Source organism: Glycine max, chromosome 6 (assembly GCF_000004515.6).
Source record: "Glycine max cultivar Williams 82 chromosome 6, Glycine_max_v4.0, whole genome shotgun sequence".
Classification (NCBI taxonomy): domain Eukaryota; kingdom Viridiplantae; phylum Streptophyta; class Magnoliopsida; order Fabales; family Fabaceae; genus Glycine; species Glycine max.
In genome coordinates, this window is record NC_038242.2 from 7,560,601 (window position 1) to 7,578,657 (window position 18,057).

Sequence of the window (18,057 nt, forward strand, 5' to 3'; positions counted from 1 at the left end):
ATATATATATATATATATATTACAAAAAACACTTATTAAAAGAGTATAATGATTTCTAATCGCCTAAAAAGTAATAGATTGGAGAAAATTATTTAAATGTATGCATTTACCCGGGTGTGGGGAACAAACCATATATCAGGACTATTTAGAGATTCTGAAAGTTATGTGAACCATGAATTGATAATTATGTACATACATGGGCAAATTAAGGAGAATACAATGCATAATTCCAACTTATAAAAAAGACAGCTGGATTATTTTTTTTAGCTTCTATCGAAGGTATGTACTGAAATATCAACTTCTAATCTGCTTAACTTAGCTACTAATCTAGTCATTCTGTTTACCAGTTGGAAATGAAGACTGACCATCCTTCTTATCCTTGCTAGCCGGAGGTCCACCCCCATTCCGTTGAACAGCAAATTCTTGTGACTCTGCAGGCATAGGAGATGGAGTCATTTCTCCCTCAATTGGAAGAGTTCGTTTTGAGCCTTCTATGGCAACCCCGAGAAGAATGTTCTCTTCCAAGGAAGGCCTAACTGATGGCAAAGACACAGAAGATTTCTCTTCATCTTGCTTTGACTGTGAAGAAGTTGCAGAAGTGATCTCTTGGGTAGTAGCAAGAGAGGCTTCAGGAACAGCACTTTGAACAAGGTTTTTAGATACAGGAACTGTAGTTCCCTTTCCTGCATCTACTGCATTTTCCTTTTTAGGCTGGGCATCAGACAATGACTTGGATTTATCCTTGGAAATTACATCAGGTGAGGAGGTTGATGTTGCTGTAAAATTCTCATCTTCTTTGGTGTCAGATGCCATGGTTTCATCAATTTTGGAATCTTTTTCCTCATTTGCACGAGTTGAACGTGTTGAAGCCTTAACTTTATCTTCGCCATTAACTTTATACGGTGGTTCTATCAGTAGAAATGGACGATTTGCTGCTCTAGATCGAGTGAAAATGGTGTCCCCAAAGGGTATATTTTCCGAGTCAGCCTCACTGTATATTTTCTGAACAGTGCGGATGGGAGTGGCTAGCCTGGCTCGATGATGACTGACCACTCTGAGAAGATCCAAAAGGATTGCCTCCTATTTTTTTACATGTAAATGACGTTACAAAAAGAAAATATTATGAATATAATGAATAATGATCATATAATAATGACTTGTTGGCATCCACAAACTTAAAGTTTTCACCATAAGCAATTGTAATTACTGTGTATACCATATTACCTTAACACAGAGGTACTCTTCAAAATGAGAAGTTTTCACAAAGCAAGATATTAATATCTGCAACAAAGAAGATAATTAGTAAGAGAATGGTATATTGAGAAAGGACAATTAAAAAAAGAAACTTCTGAAGAATCATGCCTCTTGAGACACTACAGAAAACATCAAAATTTGCAAGCTAAAAGCTGAAAACTTGTGCAATATAAACAAATCAATAGAACAAACACTAACCATAAGAGCCTGATTTTCAGGATTGACATTCTCCAAAAAGACCCTTCTGTGTAATTTTTGCTGCTCTACTTGAGGATTTTTAGACAAAACCTTGCGCATATCAGCTACAATATTCTGCACGAAGAAACATGTTAATCAGAAAAATGCACATCAGAAAGTCCTAGAGCATTTTTTAAGCATGTGAACCAATAATGCTCACATTAACTTTGTTAACATCCAAGTGACTGATAGCAATGTAACTCTTGATACGCCAATGAGATTTCTGGCTCAGATTTCTCACAACATTTACTGTAAACTTGTGGTTAGGAATATGAACTGCCTCACGATCATCACCTCTGATGATGGTTGGTGACCACCAGCCTACATGCTGGAGAAAAAACAAAATTTGAATACAACATAATTTAAGTTGTTGCACAAAAAGAAAATCTGCAGTTGGTAATGATTCTTCTATTTGTCACATGATTGTGACAATAAAAAAATTATAAATTATTCATAATGGACCAGCATCAAACTTATACTAGTAAAAGTTCCTTCTAAGGTAGAGATACAAACCTCAACTGTGCCAGAAACCTCATATCCTTCAATCTTCGTTTGAATCCACTCGTTTACTATAAATGGCCGAGTTGCATGGATCATTATGCTCGAAAGAAAGTTTGTAAATATCTGAATTAATCACAAACGTGAACTCAGAATCGCAACACCAAACAAGAGTATTAAATAATTATTTTGTATATACAAAATTACAAATTACTGATTGAAAATGGCTACTTGCTACACCTAGAAATCTTACTTTTACAGAATTTGATTAAGTTGATTTGAAGATGGATTCACAACAAACAATGAACAAGAAACAAAGCTAGTAACCATACAAACCATAATAGTAGCCAGTATAAAGGAAATAATGCTGTACCTCACGACCTGCCAGAGTGAGCAATACTGTGCCCAAACCACCAGCAGTTACCCACTTCTGTGTGGAGAAACCTAGCAACTCCATGAACAACGAAACAGCAGCAACCCATACAGCAGTATATACTGCCTTCCCAGCAAAATCAAGGCCCATCTGCAGTCAATTTTTCCTAAATGAGAAGCTGATAAAGATTATCAATTTTGGGTTCCCTCACAAAAAATCCAAACAGAAAATGAAGAAGGATTTGATAAAAATACATTCAATCCATATACTGAAAAACAAGGGTAAATAAATAATTTTAATTTTTAATTATATAAAAAAAAGATCTAAGGATATTCATTCAGTCACATGCTCTGACAAAAAAAATAACTAGTCCATCAGTATTATTGCAGCAAAATGTTATTGACACAGCAATTGAAAAATGACAAGAACAAACAAAGTAGTAAATGAATATGTAACAGAAACATACATTTCTTGCACCACTGGAGTCATTTCCCTCCAGAAAGAATTTTTGCGCTTGTTGAATTAAGCTGAAAACAAGAAATACAACCATATAACATTATAATTTAAAAACAATGCAGGACCCAATACACCTAATAGTGGAAAATAGCTGGCACGCACCGTTTCATATAATTATAATTAAAAAAAAAAAAAAAAACTCCCCCCCATCCCTCTATTTCTAAAACCCGAGACCCCCCTCCCCCTCTCCTAATTCCCTTTTCTTTTCAATAACTCACCCCCATTTCTCAAATCCTCCCTCTTTCAATTTTTTCATCTCTCAACCTTTCACTCATCTTCTTCCATTGTTCCAAAACTTATCAAGTTTCTTGCATCCTTGTGTCACTCTCAAGCATGGGAAGGTGATTGGAGTAAAAGGGAACACCACTCATTTCTTTAAAATTTCTATTTGATCTCTTTAAGGTAAGTTTATAACCCATTGTGTTAGATGAATATTTTATAGCATAGTTTAGTCATGGATTGTGTGAGAAGGGTTAGAAAACTAAGTACTAGGGATTATAGTGGTTTCCTCAAAACCCTAGTATGCTAAATTAGGAAATTTTGCCCAACCTCTTGTTCTTTTTATTTTAAATGCTCAGATCCTGTGGAAAATATGGTGATTGATCCTCCCAAGGGCATTGAAAGACATTGATTGCGTTCTTTTTGAGTGAGTAGCTAATCTATTTAAGGATATTTTTTAAAAAAATTCTTTTAGGAAAAACAAGTAAACTTCAAAATATATTCTTTTGTGATCTTTGAAATTTTAGGAGTACTTGATAATAAAGAAAAATGTTTATTTTGGCATGATTGGAATTTATTCTAAGATTTTCGATAAGGTATTTAAGAACGAATATTGGATTATATTTTATTTATTGTGAGTTCATGATTGATTGGCGCTCGCTACAACGAAGAGATAATGTAACCTATAAATTAAACACTCATAATATATATATATATATATATATATAGAGAGAGAGAGAGAGAGAGAGAGATAGATAGATATATGTATGTATTTTTTTGTTTGCTGCAACGAAGAGATAATGCAACCTACAAACTAAATGATGTAGTCCTATAATTTACCATATGCCACAACCAAGAGATAATGTGGTCTATGTGCACATAGTGGAATGAAAGTTTGTTTATAAAGTTATTATTCTTGAATACAAGTTTATATGTAGTTCTAAAAGTTTTCAAGAGAGTATACAATAGTTTCTAGAAGTAAGTTGTATTTGTTTTGTTTTTATTTAATGTCATTTAAAAAAAAAATTGGATGTAAAGACTTGTGCAATGTTGTGCTCTCTTTCCTGCTTTGTATTTTATGCTTTCACTAAGTGTTTGTGACTTACCCACTTATTTGCTGACTTACTCAGGAATTTGTTTATCTTTTTGGTAGGCCTCAATTGCGTTTAATGGAGAGTGTTTTTTTTTTGTAACTCCGGTATAATGCAGCTATATGGATAAGGGTAGTAATAGATATAGAGAAAATCCCTTTATTTTGAAATTTAGATGATCTTATCTTATAGATATGCTTATGGTGTAATTATGATTTTTGAGACACTTCGATGATTAGTATGTATGACCAACATCACTATTAGTTGATATTTTGGATAGTATGTCAAGAGCCTATGTTGTGACCTGTAACCTTGATATCTAACTATTGGATCTGAATATATATCTATATATATATATATTTGTTTGGATATATGATATGGTTTTACAAGTTATTCAATATGGGATTCATCCTATTTTGAGGGAAAACTCTGCTGAATTTTTGTTAACCCCTTTTGGTTGATCTTTTAATTTTGATTTAGAGTGAGGATTCTTAGGCTAGCCAGACTGAGGAAATTATAGTTTGTGCGCCGGTCATGGTCCAAAAGTGGGTTGTGACAATAGCAAAAAAAAAAAGAAAAAGAAATGATCTCTTTATGACTAGTACAGGCAGAAAACCATAATAAATTACTTAGCAAGAGCAATGTAAACTTACAGCATTAGGGGGGCAGGAGGTAGCATACCATAAAATTAAGTCTAATATAACAATAGAATACAGAAATTCATTTTTAAAAAGCATTTCCAATTTCTACTGGTCATGCATCTTCCAGATATCAATACCTTGATAAACAGTAAGCAAATGAAATCACTGTTGACAAAGATCTCACAAAATTCAGCAGCCGCTGCTTCACAACCTGGCTGGACTCAGATGGTAGGACTAGTGGATCTAATGCCCTGAAACAAATAATTCTATGATTAACAACAATACAGCTTCTCAGGAGATATAACCGTCAGCCGATAGGACAGTTATATGATGTGTCGTACGGAAGTTATCAATGTTTAGAAACTGTAGGACAGTTAAATGATGTGATGTATGGCAGTTAAGTGTGCTTTTCTTAAATAGTATTGATAGTTTCCTGATTGTGTATTAAACGCTGGCGTTTGTTTGAAGGAGCTGCTTGTTTGGGCTTAGGCCTGTGTTAGTGTTCTGTACTGCAAATTCTAGTTCAATACCATAATTCTTTCAATAAAATCTTTTGGCCCAGAAACAAACCTGCATACAAGCATTGCCCCAGTCCACAACAGCAATGGCTGAATATAAGATGTCATAATAGATTGCGAACTACTTTTCTTCCAACTAATGTCAGTACTCTGAAAATATTTTTTCATAAACAGAAAAGGCATTAATTAAATTAATCAATCAGATTCGGGACATGTGAATAATTAAAAATCAACAGTAACTACCTGAAGGAACAAAACCCTGCTGAGACGAAGGAGTGGCTCAAGACCGCAAACAGCAAAGGCAATGATACCAATGGCTGGGATCAATTGAAGGAAAATAGGGTTTCCTTGTAGAGCATCATATGACCTGAATAAATATCAAAAAATAAATAATGTTTCCATAGAGATTATGCATTAAATAAAAGATTAAGACAGAGAGAGAAGCAACAAGAAATGCATAAAATTAGCACCAATCAATCCCGGTCCTTCAGAAATACAAATTAAGCATATCATTATATAATCTTGCAGATTACTTTACAAGTTCATATACTAATTAATTTAAGTCTTGGTAGGTCCAGTCAACGCCAATTTTATATTCACTACTAAAAGAGAAAAGAGAAACAGATCATTTGAGAGGTTGAAGTTACTCTAGAATATATGTCAACAAGCTAATAAATAGATAAAAAAACAAAGAGGGACAAAGTCACCATGCAGCTGTGTTAGGCACTAGATGACTGAAAACAAGCAGGTGGCTTAAAGCAAAGTCAAAGAAAGATATAAAAGAGCATTTAATGATTTACCACAATATGATATTAAATTATATACCTCTGAATCATAACTACAAGCTGATTCATTAACATGAAAGTTAGAAGAGAGGTACAAAAAATATTCATGGCATAAGCATGATTGTATATACATGTAACATTATTAGAAAGGCTAGCAAACATCAGGGGTAAACAAGTTAACAAACATAAATTTTACAGCAAAAGTGAAAAAGTGAATAAGTAAGAAGCCATATATAGATATGAGCATGTATTTCCGCTAAATCCCGGTAACCTTTCTTCATTAACAAGGAAAAGAGAGAGAAGCCAACCTTGTTAAAATAACACTAGCAGATTTCATGAGTGGAGTCCCACTCCCTCCACCAGGTATTAGGACAGACCGACAAATGAAAACATTACATCTGGAAGGCACATGCCTTATTGGGGCATGTAGTCTACTTAAAAGATGGAATGCTGAAGAGTCTTGCTTCTGTTATTTCCAAAAGTAACAGATCTCCAAAGATTTAGATTAAATGAACACAATCAATCAATATTATATGAAAGAAAAACAGCAATTGTATGAAAAGAGTAGGGGTGCTCAAGACTCAATTCTGGCCAATAACCCAACCAGTCTCAAAGCTAATTTTTGCGGGGATTGGGTTCTAAAAATTAAACCTTGTATAGCTTGCTAGTTGTACCGTTTACCTATTTGGGTATCCCCATCGGGGCAAACCCAAAAAGTTGTGTGACTTAGGAACCCATAGTTAAAAAATGTAAAGCAGATTAGCAAAATCGAAAAAAAAGCCATTATCATTTGGGGGCAGGGTGACTCTGATAAAGTCAACCCTAAACTCAATTCCTATCTATTCTATTTCTTTTTTCAGGATTCTAAAGAAGGTGGTACACAAGCTAGTCACACTACAAAGAAGGTTCTTATGGGGTGGAGACATGGATAGCCACAAAATTGCTAGGGTGAGCTGGGAGACAGCATGTATATCAAAAGAAAAGGAGGCCTGGGAATTAGAGACTTGACCAAATTCAATCAGGCTCTCCTATGGAAGTGGGATCTATTTCACCATTAAGGAGAACTCTGGGCTAGAGTGTTGGACTCCAAATATGGAGGTTGGCAGAGCTTGGATGGCAACAATACACCTCAAGCAGTCTCCAAATGGTGGTATGACCCGAAAAAGGTGTGCCACAATTCAGGGGAGGAAAGCTGGTTCAAACAGGGCATAAGATGGAATGTAGGTTCTGATTCAAAAGCTAGATTTTGGAAAGATGGATGGACGGCTGATGGGATCCCTTTAAAAGGCAAAGTATCCTAAATTATACCTGAACTCGAAACAACAAAAGCAATACATTTTGCAGATGGGAGACAGTTCAGAAGAAAAATGGGAATGGTGTCTACAATGGAGGAGGCTACTATTCGAGACTGAAATAAGTATAGGGGCTGATTTTCTGGAGGAAATATAAGCTATTAATATAAATCTCCAGCAATCGGATAAATGGGTATGGACAAATGATACCACTGAAAAATACACAGTTAGAAGTGCATGCCAATTACTGGACAAGAACTCAAAAGATGATAACACAGATGAAATTTTTCATGCCATATGGAAGCTAAAAATACCAAACAAGGTGGCATTTTTTGTCTGGAGATTAATGAGGGACAGACTGCCCACTAAATTGAACTTGACTCGAAGAAATATCGACATCAATGATACACTCTGCCCATTCTATACAAAAAAGGAGGAGGATGCATGGCATTTGTTTTCCAGCTGTCATAGCCTTAGACAGATCTGGTGGGAATCCTTGTCTTGGATCAACATAGTGGGACCTTTTTTGCAACACCCAAGGCAGAATTTCATGCAGCACTCGTTCTGCAATACATATCTTGGTATCAAGTCACAAAGATGGTTAATTTGGTGGGTGGCACTAACTTAGAGTATATGGAACCATAGAAACAGAATCATATTTTCAAACAATAGCCCCAACACCAATAAGATACTGGATGATGCCATTTTCTTTTGTTGGAGCTGGCTGAGGAACCTGGAAAAAGGATTCGACAATCCTTTTCATCAATGGTCAAGCCATATTAGAGAAGGGTGTTGTAATTAGTGGAAAATAGTTCCACGGATAGGGATCACTAATATATTGTTAGAGTTTTGGTTCTTTAATCCATCATGATTAGTTTTGTAATAGGGAACCAAACCTCCACATGGGAGACTTCATTGGTGATTGTAAAAATCACAGGACAAGAAACTTATCTAATATATAATATTATTTTTGCGGATAAAAAAAAAATCTCATCGATTGAAAAATATATATTATAAAAGTACTATTTTTCTGCTTTTAAAATTTTATGCATTAGCTATACATAATATCGAAATTTGCACATTTTGCCTAAACTTTGGGTCCAGTCCGACTCTGTCATTATTTATTTAGCCTAAAAAATTGATCCAATCAAAATACCAGGCCAAAGTAAGCCTGCTGGCTCATGAGCAATTGAGCACCCCTATCAAAGAGGAATTCAAGCAGAAAAGGATTAAAAGACATCCATCAAACATACATAAAAGTGTGAAGGGGAGGAGGGAGAGACTATGCATAAAAAAATTATTTCACAAAAACCATACCAAATTACTTGGTGAAAGATTTATAGTGACCAAATGTAATCGACCAACCCCCATCCGATTCTGTCAAATGACATGGAAATGAAACTCAGCATTCTTTAATTTGAAGACGAAAACAACAGGGAAATACTTAAACATTAAAATTTTAAAAAGCACGCACGTGATGGAAACTACAGAATCCAATATTACTGTTGAGCCTAACATCATGAGACAATTGCGTTGAACCCGGACAGACCATTCTTGAAATTGCCGTACAAGGTAATTCAATCAGTTCACAGTTGAAAACCAGTTCTCCCTTTCAACCCAATGCCTCGGCTTTTCAATGATGAAATTACCAAAAAAAGAAGTTTCAAAATTCAATGGAAAATAAACCCTGCAAGAAAGCAAACAAGAACATCAGCAATTAGCAAAGCAATAAACTCAACAATTCACTGCAATCTTGATCTATTGACAAATTCTCAGCATCTGAACTAAGCTCAGGGTTAAATTGAGAGGAGATTAACTTCAGAATCAGCAAAAAGCAAGAAACAAAACCCTAAATATTGGTGTCAAAATTACAATAAAACCATCGGAGTTTTTAACAACAGAAAACGGCACTTAATTCAACATGCTCACGGCTCTTCAAAAAAGGAAAAGTGGAAAACAACACGCGATTGAGTGAAATTCGAGATCTACGAACCTGAACTATGCTACTGAAATGAATCCAAGGTTCGTCGAACAAAAGAAAAATTCGCTGGGAAAGAAACGAAGGCGTTTTTCCGAAAAAATCGGAACCAACATTACGAGTTTACCCTCTTCGAGAGAGAAGAAATTCGTGGAATGCAACGTACTTTTGAAGAAGGACGAGGCCGTGGAAAAGGTAAACTCGGTTCTTATAATGCGGCGATTAACGGGTTTCTGGTACGTGGTCCAATCAAAACGCTTTGTTTCGGATTATTGTATGCTGGTAACCCGGGAATTACAGATTGTTGTGGATTTATGTGGCGCCTAGAAGGTGGCCCTCATATCCTAATATTAGTAACTTATACGACATGTGCGTCTGCCTTTTTTTATTATTATTATTTTTGTTTCCGTTTTTTCTGATTTTTCCAAATATTTGAGAATGGTTTCTAAAAGGAAAAAAAAAAACTGAGAGATAACAAATTAGCTTTAAAGCTAACTGAAAACTAAAAAAAAATAATTGAAATTTAAAAAGTTAAAAGTTAAACGCTGAAAAATTAACTTAATTATAAGTATTTAGTAAAATTAACCGATGAAATAGTTTAAAAGTGTAAAATAAAAAAAAATCATAATATATTTAAAAAAAATATAACAAGAAAAATAAATATGATAATAAAAAAAATAAAAATTAAAAAATTATAAATTAGTATTTAAAAAATACTAGAAGTTTAAAAAAATTATTTACTAAACAATCAAATAAAAGTTTTAGTTAATAAAAAAATCAAAAATTAATTGAAATATCTTGTTGAACCTAATTATAACTCAATGAATATAAATTATTTGTCAACATACTAGTTTGTGAGAAAGTATATCCGTTTGTTAATAAAAGAGAAGGAAAGGATAATGGTTTCTCCAAAGTTTTTTTTCTCTTATTAAATCCACTTTTGGTCTTGTAATTTTAGGATTTTACAATTTAAGTTTCTTAAAAAAAAAGTTATTGTACATTTGGTGCTTAAATTTTAAAATTTTAATAATTTTTAGCCATGGTTAGTTTGTCGTTAATTTTTAATAGAAATTACTAACCTCACATCTAAGTAATGATGTCTATATTTGATAAAATTAAATAAAAAGATAGTTGAAAGTTAAAAATTTAATTGATAGATAGAATTTTTAATTTTATATTATATCTTAAAAAAAATTATTCATGGAAAAATAAATAAAAATAAAATATACACCTAAGTAAATATTATATTTTTTATTATGTTGGTTAGAGTAATAGTTAAAATAAAATGTTTAATTTAAAGTTATTCGAAAAATAATTGAAAAAATAAATAAATTTAACATTGGTCAATGTCAATTTCATGAAGTATAATGTTAAAATAAAAAATTAAATATTATAAATAATATAATAGTTAAAATAAATAGTGTAAAATAAACGAAAGTAAAATATAATAACAATAATAAATTAAAATAAATAAGTTCGGATTCCTCTTAGCTACTACGAAGGAATGCTTTTTCATTCTTTGTTTTTGAAGAAGCAAGTAGGATATTCCCTACCTTACAGCGCATTTATGAAATTGTGCTGACATAATAATAGAGACTAAAATTTAGATATGAGGGGGGTTATTGGTCGATGACCCAGAGGGCCCCAAAATACATACCTCTAATATATAAAAAGAAAATCATTTTTGGTAATCAACTAATGATGCTTCAACTTTATTTTCTTGACTTCCCTGTAACTCTTTCAATTTTCACCAAAAGATTAAACTCCTATTTACATGTAATATTTTGTATGCAATAAATTATATCATTATATATATTAGAATACTCATACAATACGATATTTTTTTAACCCATCAAATGTTAAGACTGAGCTTGCTGGTAATGTGATATTAGTATGTATCAGATTGTCAAATTATTTATTACATCAACATGTTGTCATGTCATGTAATAAGTTTACTGTATTCATTTTTTTTTTCATTTTCAAAGTTATATACAACAAAACCAAAAAAAATGAAAACAAAATGAAAGGAGAAAAGGAATGAGAAAAAAATACCACAAAATTGAGTAGCTCAAGTTTGAAAGAGTTGAGAGGGTAATGATGGGAGGAAGAAGAAAAACTTGAGAGTGAAAAATTATTATTGGAAGAAGAATATTCAAAAGAAAGAAAAAAAAGATAAGACAAGGAGAAAAGATGATAGGAAAGATGGTTTGATAAAAAAAAATTGAAATAACAAAATATTTTAAATTTGAACTCACTTAACTGATTAATCACTCAACTGATTAATGCCCAGTAGAGAAAATATTAGAAAGATAAAGGTTATTTTTGAAAAATCATTTTAGTCAGTTTTTAATTTTTTTATTAGTTAAAAGTTTATTTGACGACTCAGTGAAGTCTTTTTAAGTCGCTTATAAAGTTCTTTTGATAGTTTTCAATGTTGTTGAGGGTGCCAGTTTTTTAACATTTTATATCTTATTCTATTTTTTTCTTAAATATTTATTCAATTTTTTATTTTTTTAAATTTTATTTTATATGTTTTAACTACTTAAAAAGTTTAGTTTCACCGGACACTTACAATTTAATAAGCTAATTTGAAAATTTTCAATTATTAATATTCAATTTTTTAACTAGTTTTTCAACTTTTAATTAATTTTACAAATATATCAAACAAAAGATCACTCAAATTACGAAATTGTGCCTATAAATTTTTTTTATAAATTTAATTAACAATGTTTGAAATTTGAATTTAATAGTTAATCAATGTGTAAAATATTTGAAATTTAAATTTAATTAGTTATTAATTGTCAGAAAATTGTATCTTTTCTTTCTAAACCTAAAAATTGTTTATATTCTTCTAAAAAATAGTTTAAATTTAATACAAAGTAATTACTAAAACACCCCAATTTTGTCAGACTATTTAGGAGAATTTATTTTTCCAGTATTCGTTATTTTAAGGCGGCGTTTGATATAAGAAAAATTGTTTCGTGCCGGATCAATACTAAATTATTATAATTAGTGTCTTTGTTTCAAAAGAAAATATATTATAATTAGTGTCTAGATGTATCATATTCTTAAAATAAAAAATAAAAGACTAAAACTGAATATTTAATATTTTATAATAACTAAAAATATATTTTATCCTGTGTAAAATATAAATTTCTTGAACAGATTGAGTGGATAATATGGCACTTGGAGCATATGGTCGAGAAGTTGTCCGTATGCATGAAAACGACACGGTGAGAAACGTGCTGGATTGTTGAACGCTGATCAGTTAATCTCTTATGCGGGGTAATCTATTTACTCCACATGTGAGTCTGTTTGATACTTACTCAGGATCTGGTTGATACGTATTATAGTATAGGACGAAGACAATAGTACAAAACAAATATTTATAAAATAAAATTTTATCATATATATTATTTAATTAACAATATCTATTACAAACAAAATAATATCAAACTTATTATAATAACCTTTTTTATATTAATTATCTTAAGAAAATATATTAAGCTAAAATACAGTTTTCATCTTCTATTTTTTAAAAATTTGTGATTTTAGTTCCCTCTTTATTAATTAAGACATTTTATTGTTCTCACTTTTAAAAAAATTATAATTTTAATCTCTTATATTTTAATTAAAATATTTTATTTTTTATTTTTAAAAATATGTAATTTTAATCTTTGTGGTCAATATAAACATGATGCATGTTTATTTATTATCCATATGACAAATATTTTTAAAAATAATTTAATTGCTAACAAATTTAATTTATTTACAAAGAATTGAAAAAAGTACACAATCAAGTGTTAAATTGAAGAAGAAGACTAAAATTACATATTTTGTTAAAAATAGGGGACAATCAATTAAAAAATTAGGGGATTAGAATTACAAATTTTTTTAAAAATAAGAGACAAATTATCTTAATTAAGAAATAAAGAAAATAGAGGATAAAAATTACATTTTACCCTTAACATTATTATTATATATTATGTGATTTTTTTTAATACATATAAGTAAGTTATCTAATAGATAATGTGAATTCAAAAATACATCACTTTATAAAGTTATTGTATTTAGTAAATAACATGAATTCAAAGTACATAACATAATAAAGTTGTTCAATTGTAACTAATAGATAATATAAATTCAAAATATATGACATGATAAAATTATTATAGCTATTAGATAATGAAAATTCAAACACAATGATTTAATTCGTGTTACTATAAGAAAACATGGGTAGAAAATAAGAGAAAAGTGAGAGTAAGCGTGGAAATGAGTTTTTCTCTTGTCTTTGTGTGTTTAATATGTTATGTTTGACTTGTTTCAAAATATTTTTTAAATTAATTGTAAAACACAACTATTTAGTATCATTTTTGTAGTAAATCAAATGGACCCTAAGAGACTATAAGTATAAAAAAGGGTTAGTTATACAATTGATCTCTTAATTATAATTAAAAGTTTAATTAAATCCTTTTGTTATTAAAAAGTTCAACAAATCTTCTAATTATTTGAAAATATCACAATTGTATCCTTTCTGTTAGCACGATTAGTTTGATTGATAAAAGTTATATAAATATACATTTTTATATCAATTTTATTGACAATAAATATAAAATCATTTTTTTATATTGATGATAATGAAAATCAATATAAAAATATCTATTAATAATACTATTTATACAATGCAATCAATATAAAAAATTATTTTCTGATAAAAATAGTACACTTATAATATTTCTAAACCACTATAGGATTTTATTGAATTTTTTAATAATTGAGAAACTTTTAATTATAATGACAAATTATATAATTAAGCAAAGATAAAAGTTGGTTTTGGATAAAAACCAATCCATTATTACCGAATTTTGGTGGGGCTTTTCTTTGTCTTCACAAATTTCACTCAGCCGACATAGACTACTAGACCGTTAGCTTCCGTTCACGTGACACGCGCGTGATTACATTCCGTATTTGAATTCGACCCGAGCGAGCGCCTTTTTCTCCATTTCCGTTTAATGCAAACCCAACACGTCCTCCTCATTCAAATAGACATCCAAAACGAAACGTAAACCCTTTCGTTCCCTTCCATTCTATTCCTTCTTCTCCAACGAGGACGCTGAAAATCCCCCCTCCTCTGTTGATTTCTCCTTCTCTTCCCTCTCACACTCTTCAGCTCACACGCGAAATCTCTCTATATGCTTGATAACTTCAGAATTTCACCAGTTCGGCGCTTCGTGTTTTTTTTTTTTTTACATTGATCCCGATGTTTCGCGCTCAATCACGAGTCTAGGGTTTCCAAAACGTAGGCAGAGATGGAATCTATTCATCCATTGACTTATTGTTGCTGATGTAGTGATTGTCCCACATCGATGTCTCCTGGTGCAAGAAATTCTAGGATTTTTGCCCTTCAAAACATGCTTTCGACTTCTTCTGCAACTCTAGTGTCTATGTTATCCCAGTTGTCAGAGGCAGAAGAGCAGAAACGGGTTTTCAGTGGTAAAGAGCGTTGGAACCAAGTCCGGTCCCTTGCTGATGCCAAGAATGTGATGAATTATTTGTTCAATATTGTATCTTCGTCCAGGTATTATATGTTTTGGTCAATGATTATATACCTTGCGAAGTTAAACTAGGTGTTAAATCACAAGTAATCCAAAATTTTCCATGTCGTAATATGATTGAGATTTTTTCCTCCGGATTTTCTTTATCACAGGTGTTCATTACGAGATAATAAGTAAGTGATTTGCAGAGAGAAGGACATGGAAATAAGAGATCTAAAAGAAAAATTTGTGGGGCTAAGCTACTCACTTCGACAGTTGGACATGATAAAAGCTGAACTTAGTCACAAGTTGAAGTTGCAGGTTTGTGTTTAGCTGCATATTATCTATCATTCAGATAAAGCTTTAAGTAAATAACTCGTCAATCTTCCTTCTTTTCAAGTTTGACGTACCTGTCCTAATTAAACTGTTTGATTCTCCAACTATTTAATATTTTCCCCGTATCATTTGTGCAATTGTACTGTATGGCAGAGTGATGCTTTGAAAAGATACTCAGAATATGTGGGAGATTCAGAATATTCTGACTTGAATGTTGGAGGCCACAAGTATTACTTGTGCAAGCCGGTAGGTCTCACACAATACACATCACTCACTAGCTCTCTTACAACAACGCTTGCAAAGGATTTTCCATCTCATAACTAGTAGCATTTTTAGCCACTGCATTTAATGGGAACTAGCTTATTATTTAATTCACTGCAAACTTATTTTAACTTCAGGAATACCGCTGGTCTACCCATCTATTGGAGGACATGGATATATCTGAGACAGAGTCAGATGATCTGACAGATGACGGGTGGGAAGAATCAGGAAAGTTAAAGGTTTGGAAAAGGAAATCTAAAACAAGACGCTCAGACATTGAAAATAATCAATCCAACATCAACAATTTAGAAGATTTCAAAGAAAATTCAGGAGATATACTTGTAGATACCCCTGGGGAAACTGCATCAGATATTTGCTGCTCTTGTAGCAGAACCTCATTGTGCAAGACAGCAAAATGCAAGTGCAAAGCTATGGGCAATAGTTGTGGGAGTTCTTGCGGTTGCCTAGCAACCAAGTGTGTCAACAGAGCATCAATATCAAGTGAATCACAGGAGCCAACACAATCTGCAAGTATTGAAGAAACAGGCCTTCTTGTTACTCAAGGTGCAGGGTTACTTCAGGGAGCACTGGTTGATAGGCTTGACGAGACAAACAGTGGCCGAGGGCACAGAAAACCTCTCTCTGACATAGGAAATACACAGGTGCGTGTCAATCATCATCCTCTAAAACGTCAAAGACGTTTTCTTGATTAATAAAAAAAACAAGTGTTAGTTTACTCTTTCCGACAAATTGAAAACTATGAATTTAAGAAAGAAACTAATTAAATAAAAGGTAAGATCATAAATTTTTATGATTCAATAAATTTTGATAATAAATGATTGTTCAAAATAGTATGCTGCTAATATTTCTCTTAAAAACAAGTTTCCATGCATTAGCAATTCATTTAATTTAAATAATCTTTTTTTTTTCATGTTGTCCTTAAAATGTTAAGATTGGAACTGGAAGTACTATTTTCACACTTTATTTATTTGAAATTGTAATGGTTATCCGCTAATCCTCTTTTTTATTACGTGTTCCTTACTTCCTTATTACTAAAATGTTTTTTTTTTGTTTATTTTATAATTTTGTAGTATCATTTAAGGAGTCCAGCTAATGTATTATAGAAATCACTATTAAAACTGGTTATCACCGATTTTTTTTCTTGGTTTTATTTTCTTAATCTCAACCAAAAACTATAATATACAAAAAATATACATTCTGCATTAGCTGGGTCACTAATTCTTTATTTAAATGGTATTAATAATTGCTAGTTAAGGCAATAATATCGCATCCATCCTTCTGCATTCTTATCTGTCGTGTCCTGTTAAGCATTACAATTTCTTATTGCAGGTCAAATCAAATGCCAAGAACGATAATCCCAAAAAGAAAACAGCCACCGTAATTATTGTTCCAAATCCGCCACCTTCTTCGCAGGCAGAGAATTCTGAAGTCCCCATCCCCATCCACAACCTCAAGTTCAGCTTCAGGAAAGAAAAGTTCAACTTCAGGAAAGAAAATAATAACAACACGAATGAAACAAGTGTAGCTGTGAATAAACCAAGACATAAAAGGTCCAAATCCAGACCTGAAAACGCTGCCTCAGCCCCAAGGGCAGAGGGTAATTTCGTGGACCCAGATGCACCCTTGAAAATGCCAAGGGCTGTTCGAAGGGAAGCATCATCCAATAGTAGTGGCGTTCCATTTTGGGACAGGAATGCTGCTGCTGGTAATAAGTCAGATGAACCTGAAGTTTTTGAAACAAGGAATCCACTACGGCACAAAAGATCACTAGACGAAAAAGAGAACAACAGACGCTGATCAGATACATTTGTTTCTTACCATTTTGATCATGTTTATACCCAGAAGAAGACCAGTACTAGAACAATATGTCTTGCGGAGGTTTTGTTGAAGAAAGAAGATATCAGTGTACAGACAAATGAATCGATTTAAGTACGTTTGGTTCGATTTTCTTGGTTCTTATACTGTTAAATTTTAGCATTCCATAAGGTTTCAGATGAAGGCCAGAAAACGGCCAGTCTACTCAAGTGGTGAGGTCAGAATAAGTTGTGTCAAAGCTCAGTATTTGAGTTGATCCCTCGCTCGGAAAAATATTTTCTGCTGAATGGCCATAGTATTGTAAATAAACAAGGTTGTATTTAGACGAGGAATTTTAAAATTTTAGAGAATTTAAAATGAGTGAAATTTACGTTGTTTTGATTTTTTTACTTTTGTTTTGTTTATCTAAATTAATTTAAATTATTTAATTCAAATTCTTAGTTTAGATAGGATAAGTCCATTTTCATCATATGTAAAATTTTATTTAGATATATTTAAAAATTAAAGTTTTTATTTTAGATTTTATGAAAAATAACTATTATTTAATTTTTTTTAAATTTAATATAGAACCGATTGTACATAATAGATTTTAACCTATAAATGCCCCTAATTAAGTAGCAGTTTTTAGGTCAATGAGTTATCTACCATTAACATATTTATTTTTATAAAAAAAAAAACTAGAAACTTA

At 31.8% G+C, this 18,057-nt stretch overlaps 2 protein-coding genes across 2 annotated transcripts; one reads left to right on the forward strand and one right to left on the reverse strand.

Moving 5' to 3' along the window:
* Positions 1 to 161: 161 nt before the first annotated feature.
* LOC100777815 (mechanosensitive ion channel protein 2, chloroplastic) lies at positions 162 to 9,675 on the reverse strand. The gene is made up of 14 exons (XM_006581442.4): positions 9,418 to 9,675; positions 8,899 to 9,111; positions 8,742 to 8,801; positions 6,441 to 6,598; positions 5,591 to 5,714; positions 5,400 to 5,497; positions 4,967 to 5,080; positions 2,829 to 2,889; positions 2,363 to 2,512; positions 2,005 to 2,115; positions 1,652 to 1,819; positions 1,453 to 1,566; positions 1,225 to 1,281; positions 162 to 1,080 (listed from the first exon to the last, which is right to left on the reverse strand). Exons 2-14 carry the CDS (start codon positions 8,974 to 8,976, stop codon positions 328 to 330), a joined length of 2,046 nt encoding a protein of 681 aa, XP_006581505.1. The 5' UTR covers positions 8,977 to 9,111; positions 9,418 to 9,675; the 3' UTR covers positions 162 to 327.
* Positions 9,676 to 14,458: 4,783 nt separating this feature from the next.
* Positions 14,459 to 17,498, forward strand: LOC100798376 (kinesin-like protein KIN-4C). Its single transcript, XM_003527832.5, has 5 exons — positions 14,459 to 14,980; positions 15,110 to 15,257; positions 15,426 to 15,518; positions 15,671 to 16,195; positions 16,884 to 17,498. The coding sequence occupies exons 2-5, from the start codon at positions 15,156 to 15,158 to the stop codon at positions 17,349 to 17,351; spliced, it is 1,188 nt and encodes a 395-aa protein (XP_003527880.1). The 5' UTR covers positions 14,459 to 14,980; positions 15,110 to 15,155; the 3' UTR covers positions 17,352 to 17,498.
* Positions 17,499 to 18,057: the final 559 nt, after the last annotated feature.